The sequence below is a fragment of the Schistocerca gregaria genome, chromosome 9, assembly GCF_023897955.1.
Source record: "Schistocerca gregaria isolate iqSchGreg1 chromosome 9, iqSchGreg1.2, whole genome shotgun sequence".
NCBI lineage: Eukaryota > Metazoa > Arthropoda > Insecta > Orthoptera > Acrididae > Schistocerca > Schistocerca gregaria.
The window spans coordinates 25,541,804-25,569,734 of record NC_064928.1 but is presented as its reverse complement, the minus strand read 5'-3'; the positions used below and the strand labels follow the sequence as shown (position 1 = coordinate 25,569,734).

At 43.7% G+C, this 27,931-nt stretch overlaps 1 protein-coding gene across 1 annotated transcript in view; it reads right to left on the bottom strand.

Moving 5' to 3' along the window:
• Positions 1-27,709, bottom strand: part of LOC126291641 (interferon regulatory factor 2-binding protein 2-B) — a 74,136-nt gene extending 46,427 nt beyond the window's left edge. Inside the window, exon 1 of the mRNA XM_049985212.1 lies at positions 26,845-27,709. Within this exon, the coding sequence (XP_049841169.1) occupies positions 26,845-27,709 (865 nt within the window). The remainder of the gene's footprint in view (positions 1-26,844) is intronic.
• Between the last annotated feature and the right edge of the window lie 222 nt (positions 27,710-27,931).

The window sequence follows — 27,931 nt, the reverse complement described above, 5'->3', positions numbered from 1 at the left end:
TTCAATGCGATGATACATATAGAATTCAAATAAAAGTAAAAACAAGTTGCGTGATGCATGAACCTCGTTGATTACAAAATTGGAACGCTGCGAACGGCTCTGTTGAAAAGGTGGAAATTTTATATACATGGGTATTAAGACATTTATTTCGTGTGTTTTAGGCAAGTGCATCATATTTATTTAGACAAGTCATGTTCACGCACTGACCTTCAAAGCCTATGAAGAAAGTCGAAGACGCCCGTCCGCCTTCACAGATCGAAAATCCAAGCATAAGAAACATTTGATTAGGTTACACACGTGTGACGTGACGGTGATCGTTTTCAAATCCCACAAATAAAATTCCACCTCTGACAATATCCTCTATTAAATGCTACTAGTTTTGGTGGATTACTATATCTTCACGCAGTTTAACTTTGATACAATAAATTTCTCTCGTCAAACTTGGGGTCCTCAGACCTCAGACTACAGGTTTCTGTCAGCAATGACCATCTTCAGATCTGTTTTATAAAAGCATGTCCTAATACAGCGGAGCCATAGGGGCATCTCCAAATGCTAAACACGATGTCATTCTGGCACCAGTATATTAGGACATGAAACAGGTCGGAAGATGGTCATTGCTGACCAAAGCCTAGTAGTCTGAGCACATACGAGTGTGTGACCACAGACGTGAAACAAAAGAAATTTATTCTAAATTTTCGGGTCACTGTTCCATTCGCGACCATGTCGCAGCTTGTGTTAACTTTGATAATTACAGCAAATTGTAAGCTATCAGTCTTCAATTATATTTGAACCGCGACACTGGAAAACTAAGCACCATGCGAAAAGTAACACTGTATGTGACGCCAAACAGCGCTATCGACATACGTTCACGAAGAAATTCTTGCATGGACCTTTATGCAGCCAACGTTATGTGGATGCTGGCTGCATTCTTTGCCTTACGGCTGTAAAAGTCCACATCGAAATACCTGAGGACGCGGCAGCATCAATCTTGCTAAACTGGGAGCTTCAACAAACGGAATTTGGCAAGTATTTTAAACAACAGCACTGCTTAAATTCTCATCCCGAAATAAAATCATTGGAAAATGGTTTTCTAAATCTATAGCGCCCAGACAAACGGTATTCACAAGATATCATATTTGAATTTGAACAATTCTCGAGTATCCACCCGGGTACCACCGTAATCGCTACCCGGTCGGATACCCGAGAACTGTTCAAATTAGAAATACGCCGGGAAAACTTCACACCGCATACATCATATTTGCTCCGCATTCCTCTGTGGCGAACGGTTGCTTCCGTGTACCCTCTCTAATAACGAACAACGCAGAGAAATGTGTAAGAGGGCACTGAAAGGAAGATATCCTTCAAGATGTGTGTGGTGCCAGACCGGTTCTACACTGGAAGAGCCCACTATTAAGTGAACATATCTGGTAAGTACAAACATCTACATCAGCTGTAGTTTGTGTCACCCCCTCGCGCTGGATATTGTGTTCTAAGAGCGCAAGAGTATGCCTCCAGCAAACGCTCACCCACTGTCAATGAGTTGGTCGTTTTAGATTAAACTCTTAACGAAGTAAGGCCAGAACTGGAGATCTGAAGGGTTAATCCTCGGCAATTAATAGACCCTTGGCATTGTTATTCATCCGCGTACACGAGTGCGCTGCGAACGTTAAGTATTGGAGGTACTCAAAACACATCGGGAGGGGAAAGGGGGGGGGGGGGGAGTCACAAATGGCACGGAAAGTAGGAAAGCGCCGTTGCTGGAGAGGGTAACGGCTGCGTGCAGACGTACTTTGCGGAAGTCTCTTAGGCAGATTCGGTTACTCGGGCGCACAGTTAGCGAGCGGTGTCGAGTAACGGAGGGCAACGTTCTACCGCTCGCTGCCTACTGGCCGCGGGACAGCCGGTTTCAGTCCACCCCTACAACACACTCGCAGCTAACAACACACCTGTCCTGCTTCCTGCTGTAGGGTTTAAACGGGGGGGGGGGGGGAGGGTTATGTGCTCGTTAAAACGAATAATCCAGTTGTTTATTAGTCATAGCACAAATTTTAAAACAAAAGTTACAATATTACTTATTGTCTCGGTGGGTAAATGACAAAAACATATAGTCAGGGGTTCGAATTTTCTGTCATATATCACTTCTTTCGTCTCTGGCAGTGGTCTGCGTATGTCAAATATGCCAAGCAGCATTGTGGTTCAAGGACTAAATGTAACTGTAGCTACCCTACAAGTAGCTGAGTAATTCGGTTCAAAGGCAAGGGTACACAATTTCCAGTAGGACCATACATATAGTAAGGCACTATTACATTCATAGCGACTTTTGGATTCAGGGTAGCTTTGCTTTTTTCTATAAGGAAACACACCTGAACCGCCTTGAATGTTAATTAAATGTTGCATGACAAATGTATGTAGAGTTGGAGTGGAGGATACCATGCAATCACTTAGTGAAAAGTACGCCTACCTGTTCAGTTAATCAGCTGCCATATGACTCTAGACTTCTGCTCAACAGGACCTTGAAGGTGGGAATCTAGAGTCATATCCAGAGAGTATAAAAGAATTTAATCCAGCAGATCCATTCCAATATTCGCGACATTTACTAGCGAAACATGCCTTCAGCAATTTGGCTCATAAATGTTGATAAAGCATCCAGAACAAACGTGTGTGAGCACGATTTTCGATGCACGTGCGACAGTCAATCCGAGCAGGGAAGCATGGATATGGAACGAAATTATCACAGTTAGAGATGAGGTACACGGCAGGCTTCGGTTTATTTGGTAGGATCTACATCTGGTTACATACTCAGCAAACCACCGTACGTTGCCTGGCGGAGGGGCTTGCACCACTAGTAATCATTTCCCTCCCTGTTCCACTTGCAGAGTATGGGACACAAAGACCGACTATATGCCTCCGTACAAGCCCCAATTTCTCTTACGTTCATGGTCCTTCCGCGGAATGTATGTTAGCGGCAATAGGATAGTTCTGCAAACAGCTCAGTTCTCTGAATTTTCTCAATATCGTCCCTCGAAAAAGAACGTCGCAATTCACTCCAGGGACCCCAATTGAGTTCCGGAGACATTTCCGTAATATTTGTCTTGTTTATCAAAGCTATTGGGAACAAATCTAGCATCTCGTCTCTGTACTGCTTCGATGTCTCCCATAATCCGACGTGGTGGGGGATCCCACATACAGAAGCAACACTCAAGAATGGGTCGCACTGGTGTTCTATATACGGTCTCCTCATTCGCCTTTCGCATTACGATCCTTGCATAATAGTAGGGTTCAGTCTATGTACAGCAGATCACTTACGAAACCCTTATGCGTCCCTTGTTAGAACACTGCTGAAATGTGACTCATACCAAATAGTTGTAATGTGGGATATCGAACATACACAAATATGGGCAGCACTGATGGTCGGAAGTTTGCCTGAGACATGGGACATAACCACTGATACTATGCGAAAGATGAACTGACGTATGCTTGAAGATGAACGTGAAGTATTCGACGAAAGTTAAGTAAAGTACCAGTATTGAGTGGTGAATCTAGGAACACACTTGAGTCCCCTGAGTCTAGAAACACGTGTCCCCTTAGTATTTTTTCCGTAGTGGCAGTGAAGCCAAGATTTGACAAATGCATTTGACAAGAACAGATGCATATCTGCGGCCATTTTTCTCGCGTTCCATACGCGACTCGAACGGCAAGAACCCTCTAACGTTAAGTACATACATTTAACAGCTGTTTACAGACCATGTATGTAACTTTTTACGTACTAGACTGAAATGTAATAGGCCATTACAGTTACAATGAAAAATGGGTGGTAGTGGCTAAGTAGCGAGGAGAATAGTTGATGGATTAACGTCGTTCTCTGCTGGTTTCCTGTAGATAAATCCGGGAAGATCGTAATGGAAGGTGGATAGATGATCAGAAAGCAATTTTAGTGACTGACAAGGGTAGCTAAAGACCGTTTTGGATGGAAAAGTGTAAGGAGAGCCATATTCGAGAGACGGTCACCAAGACCCACTTTGTCACTTAACCTCAAACCAGTGGCTCGTTCCGCGCCGTGGCGTGACTTTCCCTCGACACACCTGCGTCCAGTGCAACAGCGATGACGAATGTGGCGGGAGCGGACGGCTGGCGCGGCCTCAGCTGGGCCGCTTTCTCCGGCCTGAATGCCATGCCCTGTCCTCTGACGTCACGCGCCCACAGCGCCATATGAGCGCGCGTGACGTAACGGCGAGACGCGGCCGTCGACCTCGCGCAGGTACTGCCCGACGCACTCGGCGGCTCGCCCAGCTCTGACTAGTCGCTGCCGGGGAACGTCAAGTCTGTCGCAACGTTAACGGGATACTTCAGCCGGATTACTGCGTGGCGGATCTTTCAACAAGATGCAGCTTGTTTGTAAATTATAGATCGCAGCGATCATTTGTCGTTTTTAAATTTTATTGTGCAGATCTAGATTTCGGCTGGAAGCTAGTCATTCCCAATACACTAATATTTTCGCTCAATGCATGTAATTCCCTGTTGGTCGGGCTTCATCCACAGTTTATTGAATACGTGAGTATTCAATGAACTGTGGATGAAGCCCAACCAACAGGTAAATACATGATGCATTGAGCGAAAATAACAGTGCATTGAGAATCGCTAGCTTCTAGCCGAAATCTAGATCTGCACAAAAAAATTAAAAAATGACGACTGATCCCTGCAATCTATAAAAGTCAATATAACAGTCGCTGAGTGCAACAACTTTCTGAATGGAAGGGAACCTGATACAGCTGGTTTGTTTATCGCACCTGCTTAAACAAGCTGCTAGTTGTTTCCAAAATGATGTAAAGATCTTATCTGACTGATGTAAAGATCGTTTTGTTGTGAACTACATTCTGGTTTCCTTATGCAGATCTTCATCCAGTGCAGCCTACCCAACAGGAGTTTTTCCTAATTTTTAATAGACATTCTTGTATTTTACAGCACTGATTTAAATGTCATCGGTAACAAGCTTCTGTGGTCTTCTTCGATCTTAACTTAAATCTTTCGTTTGGCTATCTTTTTCATCCAGTTCTGCAACCAACTCAGATTCCAATAGGATATGGCCGTTCTGACTAAACCACAGATTCGCGTTTTTTAAGTGTGAAAACATGTTTTGCGTGTTTTCTACGATTGTCATTCTGCCAAGCCGCCAAGAGCAAGTTTCTGACGACACACGCTACAATGCGTCCTTGTCCTCTTTCAGGAATTTCCTCTTCTGCGGTATCCTGCAGAATCATCAGCTACAGAGGACAAAGATCACGCCCACTAACCTAACCGCTTCCCGCTGTCGTTAAATAGTGTGCCAGAATCTGATACGAGGTTCTTCGGAAATACTCCCGTCGCCATAGTATCAGCATACATGATTCTGGTATTAGGGTTCACGGCCGAGGTCTGTGAATGTTCTTTCCAGGTGTCTTGTGATTGGGATACTAGGATACGCGACGAGAATACTTTTCTCAAGACTGCACAAACATCCACTCTATATCTCTTCCCTCCTTTCACGTCGTGATTATGAAATAGGTAACTCAATGTTCCAGACATAATGACCTAGTTCTCTTAGTCTGAGAACGAGGAATAGGTTGTATGGCACTTTTCTTTAGCAAGCATTCGAAGTAACACAGCCAACATGTGGGTACTGCTCACAGAGTGCAGCTTGCAAATTAGAAGAGTCTGAAAACAATGAATTTCATGTGTATGCGAAACACCTTTAACAAATTGCAGACTAACAGATTTAAGTTTAAAATCATTATTGATACGTTTTGGCTCTGAAATTCTATTAAGCTGATAAAACATTCAAGAGTTGCTGCATCCTTCATGTCCTCTTCCAAACTGAGCTCTATGAATAGTATATCCTGTTACAGTAGGCGGTGCATACACGAATCTTAACTTTATCGTTTTCGGAACAGCTATTAATCATGACTTCAAATTCACTACACCGTACTGTCGTCGTCCAGTGTTTAAATCAGTCAGTGAATTTCGTTTAAATCAGTCAGTGAATTTCCTTAATGGGAGATTTCTCAAGCTGAGTTTAAGTAACAGCATCTTATTCACCTGCCTATATGGACCTCTCAATCACGTACGTACACCGCAGAGTTCTGTTCACGTCAGCTTTGAAAAAAACCTAGACGAACTTACATTCCGATCTTAAGAGTACACCAGCTCCTTCATAGTGATTTCATGTGCTTCCAAAGGCGTTACTACGCAGCTAGTGGACCATAGACGAAACAATTGACTAGCCGGACAGAGTGGCCGAGCGGTTCTAGGCTCTTCAGTTTGGAACCGCGCGACCGCTCCGGTCGCAGGTTCGAAACCTGCCTCGGGCATGGATGTGTGTGATGTCCTTAGGTTAGTTAGGCTCTGAGCACTATGGGACTCAACTGCTGTGGTCATCAGTCCCCTAGAACTTAGAACTACTTAAACCTAACTAACCTAAGGACATCACACACATCCATGCCCGAGGCAGGATTCGAACCTGCGACCGTAGCGGTCGCACGGTTCCGGACTGCGCGCCTAGAACCGCTAGACCACCGCGGCCGGCATTCGGTATCAGAAGACCAATGGAGGAACCTATGATCTAGCGACAAGAGTCCGGTCATAAAAAGTGCTCGGTTCCAAGCATCAAATCTGTTGAAATGAATGTGCAACCAGGGGCTATATTGTTACGTCCACCATTCAAAGGAGACGCCGCTACCTGCTAGATCTCTTCAAAGTACTGACAGTCATGCCATGGTAATAAAAGGAAACAATTTTTGTACCATGTTTGCATATAAAAGGAAATTATTTTTCAAGTGTTCAAGTTAATATGAACAACTAACGCACTGTTATAGCACTTTCTTGTAGCTGCACTCGCAGAGGGCACTTCCATATCAGTAATCAAAGTACAGTGCGGCGATGTTCCAAGACGCAGCGCTTGCGTCAGCAGGCACAGCTGTACGTGACGTGTCGTGCTTCTCCAAAACAAACAGGAGCCAACAATCTCCGATCACAAGCAAACAACGAGGCCAAGATAACGGCAGACACTCCCAGCTCTCCAATCGGCACGGAAACTTCCGGAACGGGAACGCGACTGCAGCGCCAAGAGCGGCGGCGGGCGGAAACTAGTCAAGGCCACTAACTGTCGGCGCTGAGCTTTCTGTGGATGCAGCTTGTTGCCGCTGCGTATGTAACGAAATAAAAACACACGAAATGAGGCTACAGGTGGGGCTAACAGGGAATAATTAACTGGCAGCTCAACATTCTACATTACGTAAAAACATTCGTATCCGGTGAATCTCAGGTCAAATGGTAGTTGTCGGCTTCTCTTAAAATAGCTAACGCGAGACAGAAGTGTCCACATCAGCCTGATCACAATTCTCTCTCTCCGGATTCCCTTGAACTCTTAGAAAAACTAACAAATAAAAAAGGGCTTCTAATTAACATCACCTATAACATATTTCCTGCAATATTATGAATTTTTGTGTATTTTAACCGTACAATCACGCCAAGTACGGCATTCCTGATCACTTCAGCACTTTTCCAATCTACTAAAATAACCATAATTCAACGCATTTGTTGCATCTGAAACCGGTTTCAATCAGTACAATCACCAATAGTTTGCGATTGTTTCCTATAATTACTACTACTTCGGCTGTTCCAGCACCAGTCGCCAAGTTCTGCCCACGCATATAACAATATTTTGAAATTATTTGTGACATACAACAACAAAGACGGCTTTACATCATAATTATTCGTAAGCTACAAAAATTAGGCGTACCTGCTGCCGCTAAAACGGCCACGTCTATTGTAGAAATCACTGTCGTGTTGAAACTAACCTTACGATTTGCCTTTGTAGTGGTGGTGTAAGCGTCTGTGCATGTTGTGTGAGAATGTTCGGAAACCGTCGTTGCGTTATTATTCATATTGATGGAAATTTTACGGCGACTGATATGAGTCAAACGACGTGAAACGCCATATTACTTAGGAAGGAAAATATAAACACTGAGAATGGACGCAGTTCTAATACTTCAGAAACTTAGCAAATTAAAAAATATAAAGATAGCTCTAATTAAGTTCTCTCGTAAAGTTAGTTTCGTTTTTTTCTTAATAGACGATAAGCTATATGTAAATCATGTGAAATACGACGTGAAAGATGGCTTAGTGACTATTTGCTCTGGTGACCGCTCCTCGTATATTGGTAAGAGGGCTTTCACGTTTTTTTTTTTTTTCTTTCCCAAACTTAACAGAATCTGTAGACCAGGGCTCTGATAGCAGTTACCTCACGCAGTATTATGATATTGCCAATTAAGCACACAATATTTCTAGCTTCTTAACACGATAGGTGAGTGCATGCCGAATGCATACCATATTTGAAAAATTCTTAGTTCGCACGATTTATAATTTTTTCTGTTCCTTTTTTGAAGTTCTGTATTTCTCATCAAATGGAAATATCAATCTACAACCGCAGTTTAAACTTTCGTTAACGACAGCTGTATCAGAGGAAGGAAAGCTGTGACGTTGCTGGCCAGCAACAGCAGCGCAGGATCAATAAATTCAGAGCCTGCACTTCAACTGCAGCGTTGCCAGCTCTCACCGAAAATCCGCTGCCGTCCTTTTTCAAAGCATCTTTGCGTTTCTCTTTCTGCAAAGGCGAAGACGTAGCATAAACTGCGCGTCTGGAGGTCCCAGAAGATTACTCCAAATGGAATAATGCACGTTGCACGAGAGCACAATTTCATAACTAGTCTAACATAATGTAGCGTCAAATGACAGCACTCAAAACGAGCATCCTGTTTGCGTGGCCAAATTCTTGTTTTGAGACGAACGCAGATATTTTCTCCGTTGCCACACGGAGTGACTACTTTGCATTTTTATAAATGAAAAGCACAGAAACACAGATATTCTACAGATAATGAGAAGTACATTCTTGTGCTCTATTTTTTGCTATGAAACTGTTCTACCATGTAGCAGGTGAAAAAACTGGTGAAGAAACATCACATTAACTTACGCCAGACGTTTAAAGATTGTCCCAGTATAGCTTCAGAAGTTGTATTTCAAGTTACTGAAGCCGTCCTATTCGTGGGAAATTAGTGGTAATGATAACGTAATGTTCCAAAACGTCAAAAGAAGTATCCATATTGTATATTTCAAACTTTTTTCTGGCGAGTTTATACACACATACAAATGAACTTTTTTAATAGTCAATATGCTGGGGTGCTACATGTAACGGTAGTAAAATATTGTAATCTGTGTAGGGAAGGTGTCACTTCTTAAGCGAAATCAGATAAACAACCTATGAGACTTTCTTCGAAAGCACCCTTTACTGAGAAGGGATGAGACATTATATGAGAAATGTCGCAAATCGTAATTGATAAATTGCCTCCGGAAAAGTGGAAGTTCGAAACGGCTTCGTCTCCCGAGTAATTATGTAGTCTACTGGCAGTCAATTTTTCTTTAAGAGCGCACTTCTATGTGCTAGACCTTGAAGCAATCTGGAAATTTAGGGCACTGATGCGTTATACCGGTAAACCCAGCTGCTGCTGTATGCTATCGGACTACAAATGCAATAGTCGCGCGAAGTAATAACGCTGGACACATTTAGCAGATAGCATTTGGCAGACTGTACAATTTCAGACCAACATGGCGCAAAGCCTCGCTGTATGGAAAACGAATTAACAAAGCGGCATCGCTAGCGTATAGCGCGGCGAGAATGGGTCATGAGCGTGAAATAGATGTCTTACTTGCAACTGGCGTGTTAAGATTGCCTACAGAGTCTAGTATAGAAGCGATATCGTTTTTCCGTTCCTGTAAGTTTGCTCACAGAAGTATTATCGGTGTTCTTCGTGTGTACGTTCCGTATGTAGTGTAAAGATAGGCAACGTTGTTACCTGTCAAACAAGCAACTTCCACCTCAGCAGTAGTAAGACAGTCCTTCGTCTTCATTGTCAATTGCAATACGCGTAAATTCACAATAACATACTTTCGAAGGTAAGGTACTGAAATGACATTTCCGAATTAAAAGTTTCATTTTTGAAGTGCCTTGTATTCATTACGTGTAATTATGTTCCTTATATGCCTGCTGTTTTGATCTATGGCACCACATGGGTACCACTTTGCAACGCTATTTCGCAGTCTTACAGTAAATCTCTCTCGTGCTTTCGTCTATGTTGGCAATATTGTACCTGCAAGCGCCCCCCCCCCCCCCCCTCTCTCTCACACACACAAAAGCATTGACACACGCAATAACCGGTTCTTCCTTTCCGTAACGACAGACGCACGCCACTCTGTTCGTCCTTAACTAGCCACATGCAACTGCCACAACTTCTGAATGACGATACTCTTAGTAGTCGCCGCCTGCCTAATACACTTCAAATGGCCCCTAATGTCCATGTTTATTTTCCTTCCAGTTCGGGATCTAATGATCCAGTTCTATCATGACATACGCTCTACAGCTATAACTCGAGTGAGTTTCCTACACGACCACTACGCAGTATTATATAGGAAACCCCCTGCGACATGGAAAAGCTCCCAGTTGTTAGTAAGTGACGTTATAGTCGCGGCCCCTCTCTCCTCCTGCTTCTTCTGGAATGAATCGGACTTATTCCAGCTCGGCGAACTTATTTTCCATAGTACTGGTAGCAGCAATTGCAGAACACTGCATGCGTGACGATAAGCTGGACGAGGCTACTCTAAAGCAGGCGAAACATCAAAGACAACGTCGTAGCAGACGTCCTTTTCAGGGCGAACAGCTGCTGCGAGGCGTCACGTGTCAGTAGTTTGGGCCGGGCGTTACGTAACAAAGGCCTGTGAACGAAGCGCGTAACCTTGGGACCCTGCTAGGCGCGGCACGACAGGACGGGCTGCGCGCGCAGCCGTGACGTCACGCACTTCCTGGCTGCGCGCGCAGCTATGCCGCCGCCAGCCAGATGTGGGTTACGCGACCGACGCGCCGCCATTTTGTGCCCTTGCCCGGCTCCGTCAGGAGATAATATACTAGCCACGCGACGCGAGGCGTGCAGTCAGGCCACCATTATTACTAATACGGCTAGCACCTAGCCTGCGGCGCTCATTATGAAGCTCTGTAGGTCGCCCAGGCTACGTCACAATGCCAGCGATGACTAGTACGATGGGGAAGGAGCAAAGCGCGGGAGGGAAGGAGACGAGAGACCGCGAATCGGTTGCCAGAAGACCCCTCCCTTCAGCCTCTGTGGCCTTTATGCGAGGTAAAATTAAAATTGCCCTGGCTCATAGCCCAAGAACGGCAGAGTAGAGAGGCAGACAACATTAGAGTACACCAGGACACTCCCATCCGCTGACTGAGTTCCATCTGTCGATTTCCGTTCTGAAAAGCCCAGTCCTTTCGTATTATGCCTAATAGATCCAATGAGTTACCTACATCAGACGGTTACCTACCCATTTTCCGTCCTTTCCTCCACTATTTTAGTAATGCCACTGGGTTACTGTTCAGCCTTTATTTCGGGTGTGGGAGTGGTCGGTATGACAAGAAATATCACAACGCCACCGGCACTGCAGTACTATATGAGATCCTCAGGTCTTCAACACCACACTTCGTACTATGTTATATTCGGAATGTTTGTCTCTCATTATCGTCTGTTATAATGACTGGACAAGCCAGCAAAACCCAACATGACGAAAGCGCTGCTCTAATTGTAATCGGTGGTACAGTTTATCCACCTATTACTACCAGCGAGGTCTGCTTCTGGCTTTTGCTCAAGTCTTCGGTAGTAAACACTTCCAAAATTTGTGAAATAATACTAAGACGACGACGTAAAAAGCTACCATACTGTTCCATCGCACTGTGGTGCATGCAGCATTTCAACACACGTCACCCTTAATCGGTGGTACAGTTTATCCACCTATTACTACCACCGAGGTCTGCTTCTGGCTTTTGCTCAATTCTTCGGTAATAATAACTTCTAAAACATGTGAAATAATACTAAGACGACGACGTAAAAAGCTACCTTACTGTTCCATCGCACTGTGGTGCATACAGCATTTCAACACACGTCACCCTTATTGGCTAGACTATACAATTGCTGCATATAACTTCTGTTAACGCTTACCTGCCATCGGTCCTCTTCAACGTATAAAACATCTTTAATTTTAACTGAAGTACATACGTCCTTCACAGGATCGACCACGAATATCAATGTTACTTCACACAATTGTTGGAATCTGCACTTTAACCAACGACAGGGCGCTAATTTGTACGCGGAAAATTTTACAGTTTAGAGCGAATAAAAGTAAGAACTTTAACATTACTAGTAAACACAAATTAGTCTCCTACTTTCAAACGAAATATGCTCTCTCAGTGATAAAGCACAGAAACGCTTCTTCGCTATAACGCACGATGATAAGACTTGACTTCAGATACTGCTTCTAACGCATCTTGCTGAAACATATTTCCAACATATCTGAATATACGGATTCACGAACAGTCCAGTTTCAAATACTCTAATCACAGTGCGAATGTACAGCAATGAGAAAATTGTTGCTATTTTCATGTCCAAGGTATAGAAGTCGCATGCGGGCATAACTAAAAGCTCCGGAAAAGGTGCAGCTGTGATGTATACAATGGAGTCAGCACCTACTGTGACGTTACGACGAGATCCACTATATCGCATATTTGCCAAACACAAAATTTTAAAAATTGGAAATAAATACAACTTTTATGCTCAAGGGCGTATTTTTCCCTAGACTGGTACTACCTGTGACCGTAATTCAAATCGAATCTAAATTTCATTTGGCAGCCTTGTCATGGTGTCGATCTCTTTTGGTAACATTGGCACGGAGTAACATCAGTAATTCATTCAGAAGACTTCCGTTTCCTCACGTAAATTTATTACTACTTTGTTCTCTTTTATAGTATCTCCATTAATCTATTCATACCAACCCCTCTGGATGTGGAGGTCATTGCCATCTGTGTAGATAATTCAGAATGAAACATTTTGTGTGTGGAGGGAAAATGATATCTGTAAATAACAATATTCTATCCGATTGGGGTGTGTTTCAGGCAAGTTTTCAATGCATTATAACCTATATTTGTACAAGTGTTTTTATTTCTGTTTTTGAAACTTTTTGTCCAAGTACAAGAATTTATTACGCAGTAATTCGAGATCAAAGACTAAATAAAAATTCTGGACGTAGTACGGACTTTACAATTCTAGTTTATTCAAACTTTCCTTGTCCAAGTTTCGACCACTGTTGTTTTTACCAGAGAAAATTACTATATCATCTTAAACGTCTGGGACAGATTTCCAAATATTACGTGTTTAGTTATCATGTCACTGAGCACTTTTAAACTAATCTCACACTGGAAACACAATCCCTTAAATACATATTACAAGATTTATTGCCTATTCTATCACAGGCAAATTTTGCCCCTAATTGAAACTTCCTGGCAGATGAAAACTGTGTGCCGGACAGAGACTCGAACTCGGGACCTTTGCCTTTCGCGGGCATGTGCCCTACCAACTGAGCTACCCAAGCACGACTCACGCCGCGTCCTGACAGCTTTAATTCCGCCAGTACCTCGCGTCTCCTACCTTCCAAACTTTACAGAAGCTCTCCTGCCAACCTTGGAGGGCCAGCAAGCACTCCTGAAAGAAAGGACATAGTTCTGCAAGGTTCGCAGGAGAGCTTCAGTACAGTTTGGGAGGTAGGAGACCAGGTACTGGCGGAATTAAAGCTGTGAGGATGGGGCGTGAGTCGTGCTTGGGTAGCTCAGTTGGTAGAGCACTTGCCCGCGAAAGGCAAAGGTCCCGAGTTCGAGTCTCTGTCCAGCAAACTGTTTTAGTCTGCCAGGAAGTTTCATATCAGCGCACACTCCGCTGTAGAGTGGAAGTTTCATTCTTTGCCCCTCATTGGTGCCCCATATAACGTAAAACATCCGTGTGCTCTTAAAGAGATAAAAGTTCGCACAAACATGGGTGGGGCTGTAATTCTTCCTCACTCATGAATGAAAAGTACAAAACATAACTAGTGTTAACTTCTGCCAATACATACTGCGGCTACAACCTGTGCGAGATCCACAGGCAGAATTCGACACGCCGCCGAAGGAGGACAACTTTGGTTGGCAATGCGCTCCGCAACTTAACCTTTCCCTCGTTTCTAATTAAACTGTGGTGATTGAGCGCACCTAAAAGAACAGACACGACAAAAAAGTAGAACCAGCCACGTTTGTTTCTCGTGTGCCAGGTTGTTGCGTCCCTGAGAGTAGTTTAACGTCTCTCGTCGCAGCCAATTAAAGTGAAGGAAGGAGACAAAGATGTACAGCTATTCTTTGCCCCCGGTTTGATTAGACAGCGAAACGCTGGACTACTCTTGCTCCTACCAAGCCGTCGTCGTTTGAGCTAAATTATTAATTATACATGCCTATTTCTCACTTTCGGTCACTTTTATAATCACTTACTTATAAGCACGCCTATGTTGTTATACACAACTGATATATATTTAATGAGTAACATCCCGACTACAGCAAATCAAAAGGAAAAATCTCGTCATCTCACATGCACCGGGAATCAATCTTTATATATATCTAATACCAAGTGATGGCAGCATGCTACCGAAACGTGTAGCGTCAATATTTGATTATAAAAATGGCTGAAGCTAAGAAATTTGTACCTATTTTACAAAATTCGTGACACAATTGCTGGTATTAACAAATTCTATACATTATGGGCAAACTGAAGTTAAATGTCATTTTACCCTGGATATTACTTCATCCCTAACGGATTTCAGCTGATGTAACTGGGTCAGTCACATCTCGACTGGCTGTACTGGGCATGCTCAACTAAACATCCAAAAATCTAGGGCTTGTCAATATTACATTACTCATTTCCAAGCTTATAAAGGAACTATACGAATTGTACAACTGAACTGTAGCACGCCTGTTAAAATACGAGGAACAACCATATGAGTAAACAGCAAGGAATCATGTAATGGAGGTATCTGACATAAGCTTATTTTGAAATATAAATCAATGACTGGCTCTCAGATTTACGAAATTAGTTCCCTGTACAGCTTTCGCCGGTTCACTCAGCTACACCGACGTGGCATTTCCTTTATGTGCAGATCGTGAAACGACCATTAAACGTGTCTTGGTTATGTCATCTAGCAAGACGTGTCATGACACAAAACCTTTTAAAAGACAGGCAAGTTGTCAGTCACACTGTTGCTCGCAGCCAATAGTCGGTGAAAAGTGTGTTATTTGCTTTCGTCAGCTTATGCTGAGACAAAAACAAATGTCAGCTGACGCTGCGGCGTAATCTCTCAGCGCACTTAAGGTAACTGGAATTTTTTCCCTCGAATGGCATTACTGCTGCGTTAATGCCTTTGCTTGTCTTGGATAAGACAAACACAGAGACCGGCTGTGAACGCCTGCTCAAGTTTTCGTTCTCATAGGAATAAATTGACGTGTCCGAGCGCTTGTGTAACACCGCTAAGTACATCCGAAACAAAGGATAAACATGATCACCTACGGGTATTCTCGTTAATAATGAAACGTGTTTATTTTATAGTAATTAACAATTCAACCATTACTCGGGAGAGTAATAACTGAGCACCTAAAGCTGCAAAGAATGCACATCATGATTTTATATATATAAAACCTGCCAAAATGGACTGGGGCAAAAGTAAATTCTTTGTTTCGAACCTGAACGACCAACCACAGGTGAAATTTACAAACAATTTATGTTAAATTCTCACAAAGGACCCAATAAATAAAGCGTTCATTCGATGTAATTATCTCTTATAACGATTGCCGCTTCCATTATGGGTATCAAATGGCTAGTATTTTCATTTTTAACCCATTTGACAAAATAATGGTCACTTTAAGAGATGTAACGTCGTAGAAAGACATCCAGACAGTAATTTTTTCATACCGGGAATTACCACTACCGATATTTTTAACCTTAAAAAAAAAGTAGCCTATTCAAGCTTTAGCTCGGAAGTAAGAGCACCTAGTAACGGATGATAACCGCGCTTCTGTGTTTAGCAGTTCTGAAATTGTGGTTTGGCGCTGTGTCGCGTAAGGAGATGCAATTTAGGGGGCTGGGAGAAGGCGCTGTGGCTTTTATGACTTGTTTACCAGTCAGGAATAGCTCGCCAGTGGCTAGCACTGCGATTGTTTATAAGTCTCGCGCGTTTGTGTTTACGTGAATGCGTGCTCCTATTGGCGTAATACGATCCGGTGAAAAGATACTCCGGTAAACATGAGAGTGAGAACAGCTGTTCTCCACACTGCAATTCGGGTCTCGTATCGTTCCGTAGTATCGTTATCTTTTTCTTTCTGCTAGAAACATGCCTCTTTGGCAAAGTATCCCCCCCCCCCCCCAGCTCCTTTCCACTGGTCAATGCACAGGATGCGTGTTATACCTTACCAATCTGTAACTTCAACTGTCCATGTGCTTCTTCGTGTGGGATTCTAGTCTGCCTTGACCATTCAAACAGTGGCCTGGATAGGAATCTTGTGTGACATTACCCTCCAGCGCAAGTGATTAAACTTCCACAATGCATCGGGCTCGTTATTTCGCAACTGTGGTTTGTATTTGCATCACACAAGGAGTTCCCATTTGTTACCAACCGTACTTTCTCATGAACGGTGCACTTTGGGGAAACACTGGATTCGACATCAAATACAGCGTAAATTGCAGTTTACTAGGTGGTAACAATTTTTTTATCTTTAATTTTTATAGTAATATTATAGCCTATCGCTAATATTATTCAATCTGTACACTGAACAATGGAAACCAAAGAAGAATTTGGGGCAGGAATCAAAGTGCAGAGAGAAGAAACAAAAACTTAAGAGGTTTTCTCGTTGCCATTGTAGTTCTGTCAGCGACAGAGGAGGGCTTGGAAGAGCAGTTAAACAAGTAGAGTTCTGGTATTTGGGCAGAAAAAAAACTGAAGACAGCCGAAATAAAGAGGAGGTAAAACGTAGTCTGGCAACGGCAAGAAAAGCGTTTCTGAAGAAAAATTTGTTAACACCGAATATAGATTTCATGGACAGGAAGTCTTTTCTGAAGGTGTAGCCATGTTTGGAAGAGAAACAAGCAGAATAAACAGTTTCGACAAGAAGAGAATAAAAGCTGTTGAAAATTGGTGCTACAGAAGAATGCTGAAGATCCGATAGGTAGATCATGTGTCTAATGAGGAGATACTGACGAAAATTGAACCACGACTTGGTTAAAGGAAGGGGTAGGTCGACTGGACACATTCTGAGACATCAAGGGATCACCAATTTAGTAAGAGAGAGAACTTCGATTTTCTCGTGTTTTAGTTCCTGCCTTTACGACAAAAGCAGATCGCTGTTCGACCATTACAACTCTACTGGGCATTATCATAAAGAAAGTAGTATCCTTTTCCCAAACTGAAGACTGCCAAATCTACAGTTCGATGTAGAATGCTAAATAAGATGCTATTTTACTTTTCCATGCAGACAAATCAGGGCCAGATGTGATCGTCACGCTAACAAGAAAAGGGCTCACTAACAAAGGGGATAGCATCATTGGCCTATTTATTAATAATTCGACGTTTGCACAACCATTAAGCCATGGCATAAATATTTTCCAATTGGATGTCAGCACACACATCTCATTGTTTGGACAATGACTTGTCTTCCAGACAAAATTTCTACGATTCCCCACCAACACACATCCACAGATTTCAGCAGAATACCAGGAGTGCATGTCGACTAGTATGTATTTAAGTGTCCAGGCAACAAGAAGAAAAAAAGAGTTCAATCACATACAGCGCTTCCACCTAACGGCTTTCACAGAGTACATCGGTTTCTTCTAGTTTAACTCGAGAATGCCAGGAAGCAGCAGACACACATCCATTATGCAACGGCAGTAAGGCAAAGATAAACTGAAATATGCCGCATGCAACGCTTACACGTGAATAAGGAGGGCAGTCGGAGCCTAACCCAATACAGCTGCTCCACCGCGTTTCCTGTGACCAGATGTGGGAACAGAATTACGTCGGAGCGTTCGTTTTATACGAGGATGTCCAAAACCTGGGTATACAGCCGTCACAAGGGACCGGAAGTGCCCATTATCTCACCCGCCCCGCTGCAAGAGTGTCACATGACATATCACTCAGGAGTGTAATTTATATTTCCCGCATGTTGCGCGTATCTCTGCGGTTAACCCAGCCTGTCGAGGCGCAACCCTTAGTCGGCTGTCCCACTCAGCTCTCCATACTATTTTTCTAATAGTGGAACTTTCCTGCTCTAATACGCCTCAGTACCATGCCATAATAGATTCAAGTAGCTAGGGTACATCTGAAAGACACGAGGTTACGAAAGAGAAGGAAGATTGTTTTCGCACCTCTTCAACGACGACATCATTTGAGACGGAACTCAACCTCAGACTGGAGAAGGGATGCGGAGGGTACTTGGCCGTAAACATTTCAAACGAATTTATGCGATTTAGGGAGGCCTTGGAAAACAGATGCGGATGACCAGTGGAAAACAGATGTGGATGGCCAGAAGTGAATTTGAAGCGTCGTCAGCCCGAATGCAAGTCCAACGTGCAAACTTCTGACCTACATTTATTTATTTTTTACTTCAATCCACTCAGGCGACTGTTTTTTGTTCACTGGTTAGAAACGGTGAAATCGGGAAAGAAGTACTTACCCTATCCACTTAACAAACTCTCCGTCCTTTAATGCATCCAAGACAGTTTTAGAACTATTTATGTTCCAAACACAGTAAATTCTGTGTATGACTTTAAAGGATGGTTATCAGTACCCAAATGCATTAAGACAATATTTTGGTAACTACAACGACCGATTATGTGACCTGAAAAAGTTTTACGGTGAAACTAATATCCAGTTCTAAATCAACTGTATGAAGCTCAACATGAGCCCTTAATAATGAAATTCCGAAGCTTGCAGACGTGCAAAGTGATATCGTGAAGAGTGAATTATGCTGTTATTACTGACAAACTGAGTTTTGTACAGCTACAATATTAATAAAATAATTAACCAAACGGATTTTTACACTTTATGCTACTGTAATGGTAATGAAAAAGTAACTGATGCACCGGATATCCTGCCTTCCTCCGTACGAGTGGAATCAATCTTTTCTTGGATGTCATGCTCTTGGCAACCTAGCATCTGCGATAGTTTCTGCATCAACGGAGTTCTTCACCTTTGTGAACTTCGCTACAGCTTGTTTTTCCAACTCCATAAACGTTTTAAATCCTTGTTCAATGAGTTATTAATCCGAGTCTATAAGGCAAAAACATTCCATCATCACATAAGAGTCGAATAAACCTCACGAACATTTGTCTAAATAGCTCCCTGGGTTTGAACCAAGATTTTCGTCACCGATAGAAAAGTAACGACACCGACTGTTTCGGAAGAGCCCAAAGTTGTAAACACTGCCTTCAGAAATTTCTGCCTAGCAACTGATTATAAAGTCCACCTCGTAGCGGAAGGAAAACAAGTGCCCAGCGTGATATCGTTTTGGTGATGTCACGCGCTGTGGAAGCGGAGGCACTGTTCGGCTGACAGCAGTGTTGCACACGGCACATCGCTGTCGTCACCGCTCGCTTGCCAACATCCTGCCGTTACTTCACGGAAGTTCACACCTTGCCTACAACAGTTTACACATGCTCTGTACATCCTACTCCACTTCCCGTACATGAATTGCTACAACGAAAGCCGATTCCAGGAAGCGCTTTCGTCGAATCATATATCGCACCTAGAAGTTCAAATAACAGTCGGGATTCCCGGTCGAGGTACACAAACAAGCAAACACGCTGGAGTGACGAATGACTGTCTTCTACATGGCTATCAATTGTAGTACCCGAGTATTTCCCCTTCATAAGTCATCAATCGGCAGAAATCTTTAAACAAACCGCCTGCCACCGTCTTCCGAGAAGAATAACATTTTAAATTTGTTTTACACTAAGAAATAACTACTTCACGCTTGTCTAGACTGCTGCAGCGAAGTACGCGTGTGATTAAACGAGCAAAAATGCACGAAACCTTTCCGGAGACATTTCTCAGCGATCTCCAAAGCATCTACCTTGTCCATACGAGGTTTCGACGCTCGTTCAGTAGACAGTTTCACTACGTATGGGTGATCGTATGCGATTGCTGCCACTCTTACTTTCGGAATACGTTAACTAGAGTCTACAATTTTCAGTGCGATAGGATCTGCAGCTGCGATACATTTTTTCAAATGGTTCAAATGGCTCTGAGCACTATGGGACTCAACAGCTGTGGTCGTCAGTCCCCTAGAACTTAGAACTACTTAAACTAACTAACCTAAGGACATCACACACATCCATGCCCGAGGCAGGATTCGAACCTGCGACAGTAGCAGTCACACGGTTCCGGACTGCGCGCCTAGAACCGAGAGACCACCGCGGCCGGCAATATACATTTTTTGAAAGATTTCATGATGCCTTCAGCTGTCATTCTCTTTTTCATGTACGCTTGTACAATTCCGGTCTTAGACCATTTTCAAGTATTTTATGGATAGGAAACTATGCACTGTATGTTGTTGCTCCTATGACCATGTTACGCTAGTGAAATAAATCCGAAATGTTTTACGCTCGAAACATAAATGGCATAATTACGTGTAAAACACCTCCAATTTATTTTACGAGCATGACATGGAAGTCTTAGGAGCAACAATATACATGGCTAAAAGCAATACCAAAAACCATTGATAAATACTTGAAAATGGCCTACAGCCGGAATTGTACAATCGTACTTGAAGGAGAGAATGGCAGCTGAAGGTTTCACGAAATCTATCAAAAAATTAATTAGATTGCTTCCAAAAGTAAGTTTTCTGCTTTACACACAAATAAATCTCTTTAAAACAAGATGAGATGGAGGTTCGAACCACAATAATACTGCAGCTCAATAACAGGCTAGTAGAGTGATGTCCAAACTTCCTTTCATGAAGGAAATTATTGTGAGTCCGTAATTCATATTTAAGGAACAATTCTGCTAGCGATACACTTCATATAACTATTACAAAAAATGGTTCAAATGGCTTTGAGCACTATGGGACTTAACATCTATGGTCATCAGTCCCCTAGAACTTAGAACTACTTAAACCTAACTAACCTATGGACAACACCCAACCATCACGAGGCAGAGAAAATCCCTGACCCCGCCGGGAATCGAACCCGGGCCGCGGGAAGCGAGAACGCTACCGCACGACCACGAGATGCGGGCTATAAATATTTCAGTCACACTCGATTCAAGACCGACTTCTGTGGGGTGGAACATGAATGGCCATGTTATTATCCGGTAAATACTGATGCCATATTATGGTTGTCTTGAAACAAAGACTGGAAAAAAACTGAAGCTAGAAGAGGTATTTCATGGTTCAACTACGAGAGAAGAAGTATTCCTGGGGCCTCACCTGACCAGCACAGAATTTGTTCCCTCTGAAACTGTGAAGCAAATGTACAGTTGCTCTGCATGCCAGTTTCAACATTAACTGGTCGATATGAAGCACACAGTACTTGGCAACAGAACTGTAGCCATTTACGATGGAGGTGCTTACTGCTCTAATTTACGGTACAAATAATGAGGTTGAATAGCTACTGATCGTTCAAAGACACACATCGTTGTTGCGGGATAACGCTTTATTTGAGCTGATTGAATCTTGACACCATGCAAAAACAAAAAGAAAATCGAATCGAAATTTGGAACACATCCTTCATGTGACTCCCCCCCCCCCCCCCCCCCCGAGCATTTGACCTACTGGAGCACAAGCAGTACTTCGTAACTAAAGTAATTAACGAGACATCCAATCTGGCTACTAGAGGCAGGTACAAACCAGCAGAAGTCGTGGCTGTGATGTATTTTCTGTGGATTAGTCCGTGAACGATGGGTTTACTAACGTATAGCTGATGAAAATCACGGCAGTAATGCCGATATGATACATAAAATAGGACAGCGGCAAATCACTAACAGTGTTACGTTCAAACTGTCTTTTGCTACGTTCAGATTAAATACTGGATGACCCTGGAAAAAGAGTTACCGAGTTGTATACTATGAATGTGGAACGATCAATGATGCATAAATGACTGTTCAAATTTATACCATCGCCGGTAATTTCCGAGAATGATTGCCTATCGAAGTAGCAAGGTCCAAACGATACATATCGAACGTGCGATTCGCAATTCGATCATGCGACTCTGGTGACGGGCGTTGTGATCAATTATTTGTGATTGTCATTTTTATCTGTCTTCCGTCGTTCCGTTAGTTGCTCTAAATTACATGCCGACGCGAATTATTTGAGTTGCTAGGGAATCCCTGACGATTTATGCCGTTAGTGAGTGGGATGTCTGGAAGAATACATGGTTCAACTCTTTCAAATTATCCATCCACACCGCTGTAATGGACTTTCACATGATGTCAACACCGATGACGAGCAGGGTAAGTCGTCTCCTTTTACATTATAAGTATTTTTGTAGCGCTCTTCTTTTGTCGTTGCTGTAGCGACCACCGTAAATATAATTCCCGCCACCAGAGTCGCATGATCGATTAACAATCGCACGTTCGATATGTATCGTCTGGACCCCCTGACTTCGATAGGCAATCATTCTTGCAAATTACCCCATCGCCACAATTAAAAATCCGTTAATTCCACGGGAATGAAATGTATATACAAACAATGGATGTGAACTACAGGCGAATGGAGTAATGTTACCATTTGAAGAAATTAGTATGTGACAAGTGAGACAACCTTTAAGAACTGAAGAAACCTTCAAAATGAGATTGATACATAGGTTGTATACATAACATTTTAGTTCCTTCGTCATACAGTTTCGTGGTTTTTTTTGCGTTATGTACGTCGTCTACAGTTAATAAAATGGCTCTGCTAAACAACGTCGTTACATAAATCTACCACATGGTATGACGGTAAGCTCTGTAAGCAGTGTTGCGTAAGACTTTGTGAAGATAAGCGTCCCTAGGATTAAGAGATCAAAAATTATCTCCCTAGAGAGAGCGATACAACTGATAAGTCAATTAAGTGCTGTGGCAAATGCGTCACCACTTTCCTCTTCCAAGTAGTAAGCATCAATAAAACCATCGCCGATAAGACATAGAGCTTGTTTCTGATTTCACGCCCGATTACGGCTGGTCACAGGGATCAGATGTTCTAGACAAAAAAAACTGTAAGCAAGTAGCAGTGAGCACTAAACCGCACGTCTCCCGGCAAGAATCTCCGATCCATATGTAAACAGCAGCTAAATACTAATTAAATTCCATCTTGTTTCATAGGCGAGTGCAGAGAACTTACATTCATAAACTTAAAACCCAACACGCAAGCAATTTACATACCACTTCCATCTGCAACATACTCCATCGAGAGCAGAAAATGTGTACTGCGTATCATTTGCCATGACTGGACACAATATCCTGCCATCAAATAAAATAATTAGCTTTCAATCGCAACTATTACGTCCACGACAACAATCAGTCACGCTAATCTTCAACCAAAGAACTTCGCAGTAAATATTGCGTACACGAAGAGCAACGATCCCAATACGCGAAACCAAAGAACATCGAACAAACATTTTACTCCTGGAATGAAATTAAAAACACTTAATAAAATTAAAAAAATACCTTACATGCCTGAGTGAGGCACTGTCAACTTATGCCAGAAAACATGTTAAAAAATCATAGCTACCAGTGCGATTATTTAAAAACCCATGTAAATGCATTAAGCCATTAATCAGTAAAGAAGTACATCGCTGACTCCATACAGGAACAGAAAATAATATAATGGAGCACCTACCAAAAACAAAACAAAAAAATATTATTGACACCTAGTGGTACGTTTTGCCAATATTAAGTGAATATAGCTACCAATACGCAAAAAAACAGTGCGTAATCTTAAGCAAATTTTAGATTTAGAGAAATTCGTTAATTATAATAAGCGCACCAAAAATATTGAGCAATGGAGACGTTAAACCAATTGTTTAGCACAAAGCATAGAGCGGAGCACTTAAAATCGCAAATGAAGTCAAATGTAAGTGGGCAGGGTATGTATAGCCAAGAAAGTTGATGGTGATTTATTGAGGAGTTCTTCGCTGGACTCCGAACGACAATTTCATGGACAGTCGGTAGATGACATTATAAACATGAAAGATGGAAACCTGCCGTCTCTTTTTCAAAGGAACGTCCAGAATTCACCCAAAGCGATCTACGGAAATGTCTGGAAAATTAAACTTGATGGCCGAACGGTGATCTGAGCCGTTATCGTCTCGAATAATGAGTCAAGTGTCAACCACGCGCCAACTCGAGCGATGATAATATTTAGGAGCGTGGCACAACAGATCTCTTATTTCTGTAGTTGTGCTTTGGAGAGACACGAACAGGTAGCGCTTACTAATCTCCTTTCAAACATTCGTCCACGACCAGCTATAGTATTTGTAAAATATAAAATGGTCCATCTCCACATTTCGCTCTGTTCGACATGTTACAAGGAAATATTTACATAAACATTTGCATGACTAGCACGCAACAAAGTCACATTCTACTGCTAATGATACTCACATAACAATATGAGACCTATAAGCGCCAAAACTATTCTGGGGTAGGCATGGTGTGACAGATGAAGCCGCAGTCAATCGGGAATTTTCGCTTTAAATCGTTTAATTCCGCTATCCATCTCTTGAAATTATATTTTGATATGTTTACACACCTAACGTCTTCCACGATCCCTTTAAATTATACTAATCCATGACTTCTGCTGCCAGTGCTATCTTTTATGGTTATCTTTCCCTGGGGGTCTGAGATAAAAATAATTGCAAGTCATTTTCCTTTGTTGTAACAGTCTTTGGACCAACTGTTTAACTGACCAGTGCTATTGAGTATTTCATCTTAAATAAACAGCACTATATACCTTTGATTTAATTCCACTACTCATGTAGACATAAGTGTCAACTGTAGTTTGTGATGGTAGCGCCCCTTGAAATACTGACTATGGCGACACACTGATCCGTAGTGTAGCCCGAGACCTAGCTGATATTGAAAATGACAGTTTCGGTAGTGACGTGGCGAAGTCAAGGTGAAATGAAGAGAGTGTCATGTGAAGCTAAAACTGCAAGGTAAATTCAGAGTACCTATATCACATAGTGGGCAGCGACCGAGTCCTTTAGTATATGTAATACACACGAAAAATGCAAGGTATGGGAGAATTTCACTATGCAACTTTTTCCAGCGGTTTGACCCGATCTTACCAGTGACAACTATTACAACCACTCAACTTCTATCTAACGATCGGCCAAAACCGTGAACCCCCAACAAAACGTACAGACGATGCTCAATTCGCGAAGTGTCCAGGTGTCCTGTACCGCTCTTTGCTGATCTCTTGGGTGTCCCATACCTAGCAGCGTGCGCCATGTATGTCGCCTTACACCCAGATCAGAACATCGAAAGTGGTTTAACAACTAGTCGCTACCCTAATAACAATGGAAAACTTCGTAATTAAAATCGTTCTGATCCATTTATATATATTACGCTGTTTCGGCTACTGTAATCTTCTGATCTTCAGCGTTAAAGGAACACAGAATTAGAGGTACTTTATGTAAACCACCATGCAAATGTGTAACAATTTCTAAATCTTTGTGAGTTAACTTCTTAAAATTTGTTTTAAATTTTAATTTCTCCATCTTTTATAGCCACATAATTCGTTAAAAACCTTTCACTGTGTGTGCCATTAATCTCAATTGCAGATCTGTTGGTGGCAGTAGCCGAAACTATGCAACAAAAGTATTAAGCGACCTAGGTCTTTATTGACGAAGTACTCACAATGTCGCTAGCTCATTTGTGAAATTTAATTCCTTTATTAACAACTGCATAGGCTTGACTGTGCCTTCTGGCGTCTCCGCCTTCTAACGAACAATTGTGAATCGTTCGCGCCATTGCTTTTGGTTCTTACTGCCGATCTCTTAAAAACACATAAAAGAATCTGTTCGCGAATGGCGCTAGTTGGCAGCAAAATCATGCAGCTGTAACAAACCTGCTAGGCGAACTCAGTATCCCAGACTAACACAAATATTCGGTACTCAACTACACAGCTGTTACTGCGGCGGCCATATTGGGCGTTCTGGAGTACGTGAGCCGGCAACACGACCTGTCTACTCTTCATCTGTCTCGATTTATGTGGGTATAGTAAGCAAAACCAGTCGCTGTTTCAAGTTTTCATACGATTTGTTGAACGTCTTTGCAGCCTGATCAGATGGAGTTGTTACATGAATAGCCTTGTCGGTACATGTGCAGGCGCTGGAGGAAATAACGGAAATTAGGTATCGAAAAGGTTATGAAACAACACGATTTACATGTTTTAGCTTACTTAGACTGTACTGCCTTGCGATTTCAGTGCGTCATGGATACCAAAAAACAGTGCAATGTAAATAATCTAGAAAAATGATTATTCCGATTCACAAACCTTCCGTTAACTCAATATTTATTTAACCATACTTGTAGCTGGTTGCTGCTTAAATTATAAGTCTTCATATTGTAAAGCAGGAGCAGTTTCCTATATGCCAGCATTCGACAAGATTGCGAGGAAATAAAAGTATTCCCGCCAGAATCTGGACCATACGGTCTGCATGCAGCTGTAATGATCGTGTAACAGCTCAACCTGACAACGGGCGTCCGGTGATTTGAAAACTAGTTACTCATGAAATAAATCGCATGAAATTCAGGAAAGTGCCTGATTGCATGATTAGTATACCCACGCAAATCACAGATTTAAATAATTGCAGTCGGCGATTCGCAGTGGATACAGTGAGCCGATCACTTCGCTATTCTGATATAGGTGGGTTGGGCGTCGGGGCTTACCGTTGCTCTTGAAGGCGGTGGCCGTATCGAAGGAAGGCGCCCTCATGGGGTGCTTGTCCTTGAAGGACCTCTCGAGGAAGGGCGGCGTGCTGATGGAGACGGCGGGCAGCGACTCGCCCCTGGTGAGCGGCGGGCGGCCCACGCCCGCGGGACCGTGCTCGTCGGCCAGGAGCCGCTTCGAGTCGGCGCCGTGGTCGTCGTCGCCCGGGTCGGCCGAGGCGGACAGGCCGCGCTTGAGGCCCCCCGGGGGCCGGTGGGAGGCGACCGCGGCCGCCAGCGCGTGGTGCGTCGCCGACAGGTGCGGCAGCCGCACGCGCACCATGTCGTGCTCGGGGGCGGAGGAGCGGCCGCCGCCCCCGGCGCCCGCGGTCGCGCCGCCCGGCGGGGGCGGCACCGGCTGGTACTCGGCCAGCAGCCCGCCCGTCGCTCCTGCCGCCACCGCCGCCGCGGCCGCCGCCGCCGCGCTGCTGCGCGAGTGGTGCATCGCGTACCCCTGCGGAGGCGGCGGGGGCGGCCCGGGCGCCACCTGCTGCTGCTGCTGCTGGGACTGCGCCTGCCGGCCGCCGCCACCGCCGCCGCCCCCGGCGCCGCCGCCGCCCCCGTGGGCGCCGGGCGCCAGCTCGACCAGCCCCGCCGTGCCGTTCTCGTGCACGCCGGCGCGCGCGTGCATCTGCTGCGGGGGCGGCTTGCCCTGATGGGCGCGCTTCATCTGCCGCGCCGCCTCCAGCACCAGCTCGATGCGGTCGGCGCCCTCGTAGTTGACGCAGCCGCGGCACACCGCCTCCGTGAAGTCGTGCAGCATGGCCCACGGCATGCGCGGCAGGTCGCACAGGTAGCAGTGCTGTCTCTTCCCTAGCACCGACATCCTCATCGAAATTGTTCCAGTCCCTCCTCCGCGCCGGGGGAGGTCGCGCGTACTGACCACCTAACGACGACAACAACAAACACACACGCCCGCAGTACCTGTCCGTGACGCACTATAATATCATTTTGCCCGCGAGAACGCTCCGTGCATCCCGAGAAAACACTTTTATCGCTTCCCCCCACTTTCACACGTGAGACGTATGACAGGGACCGCTGTCTCTCC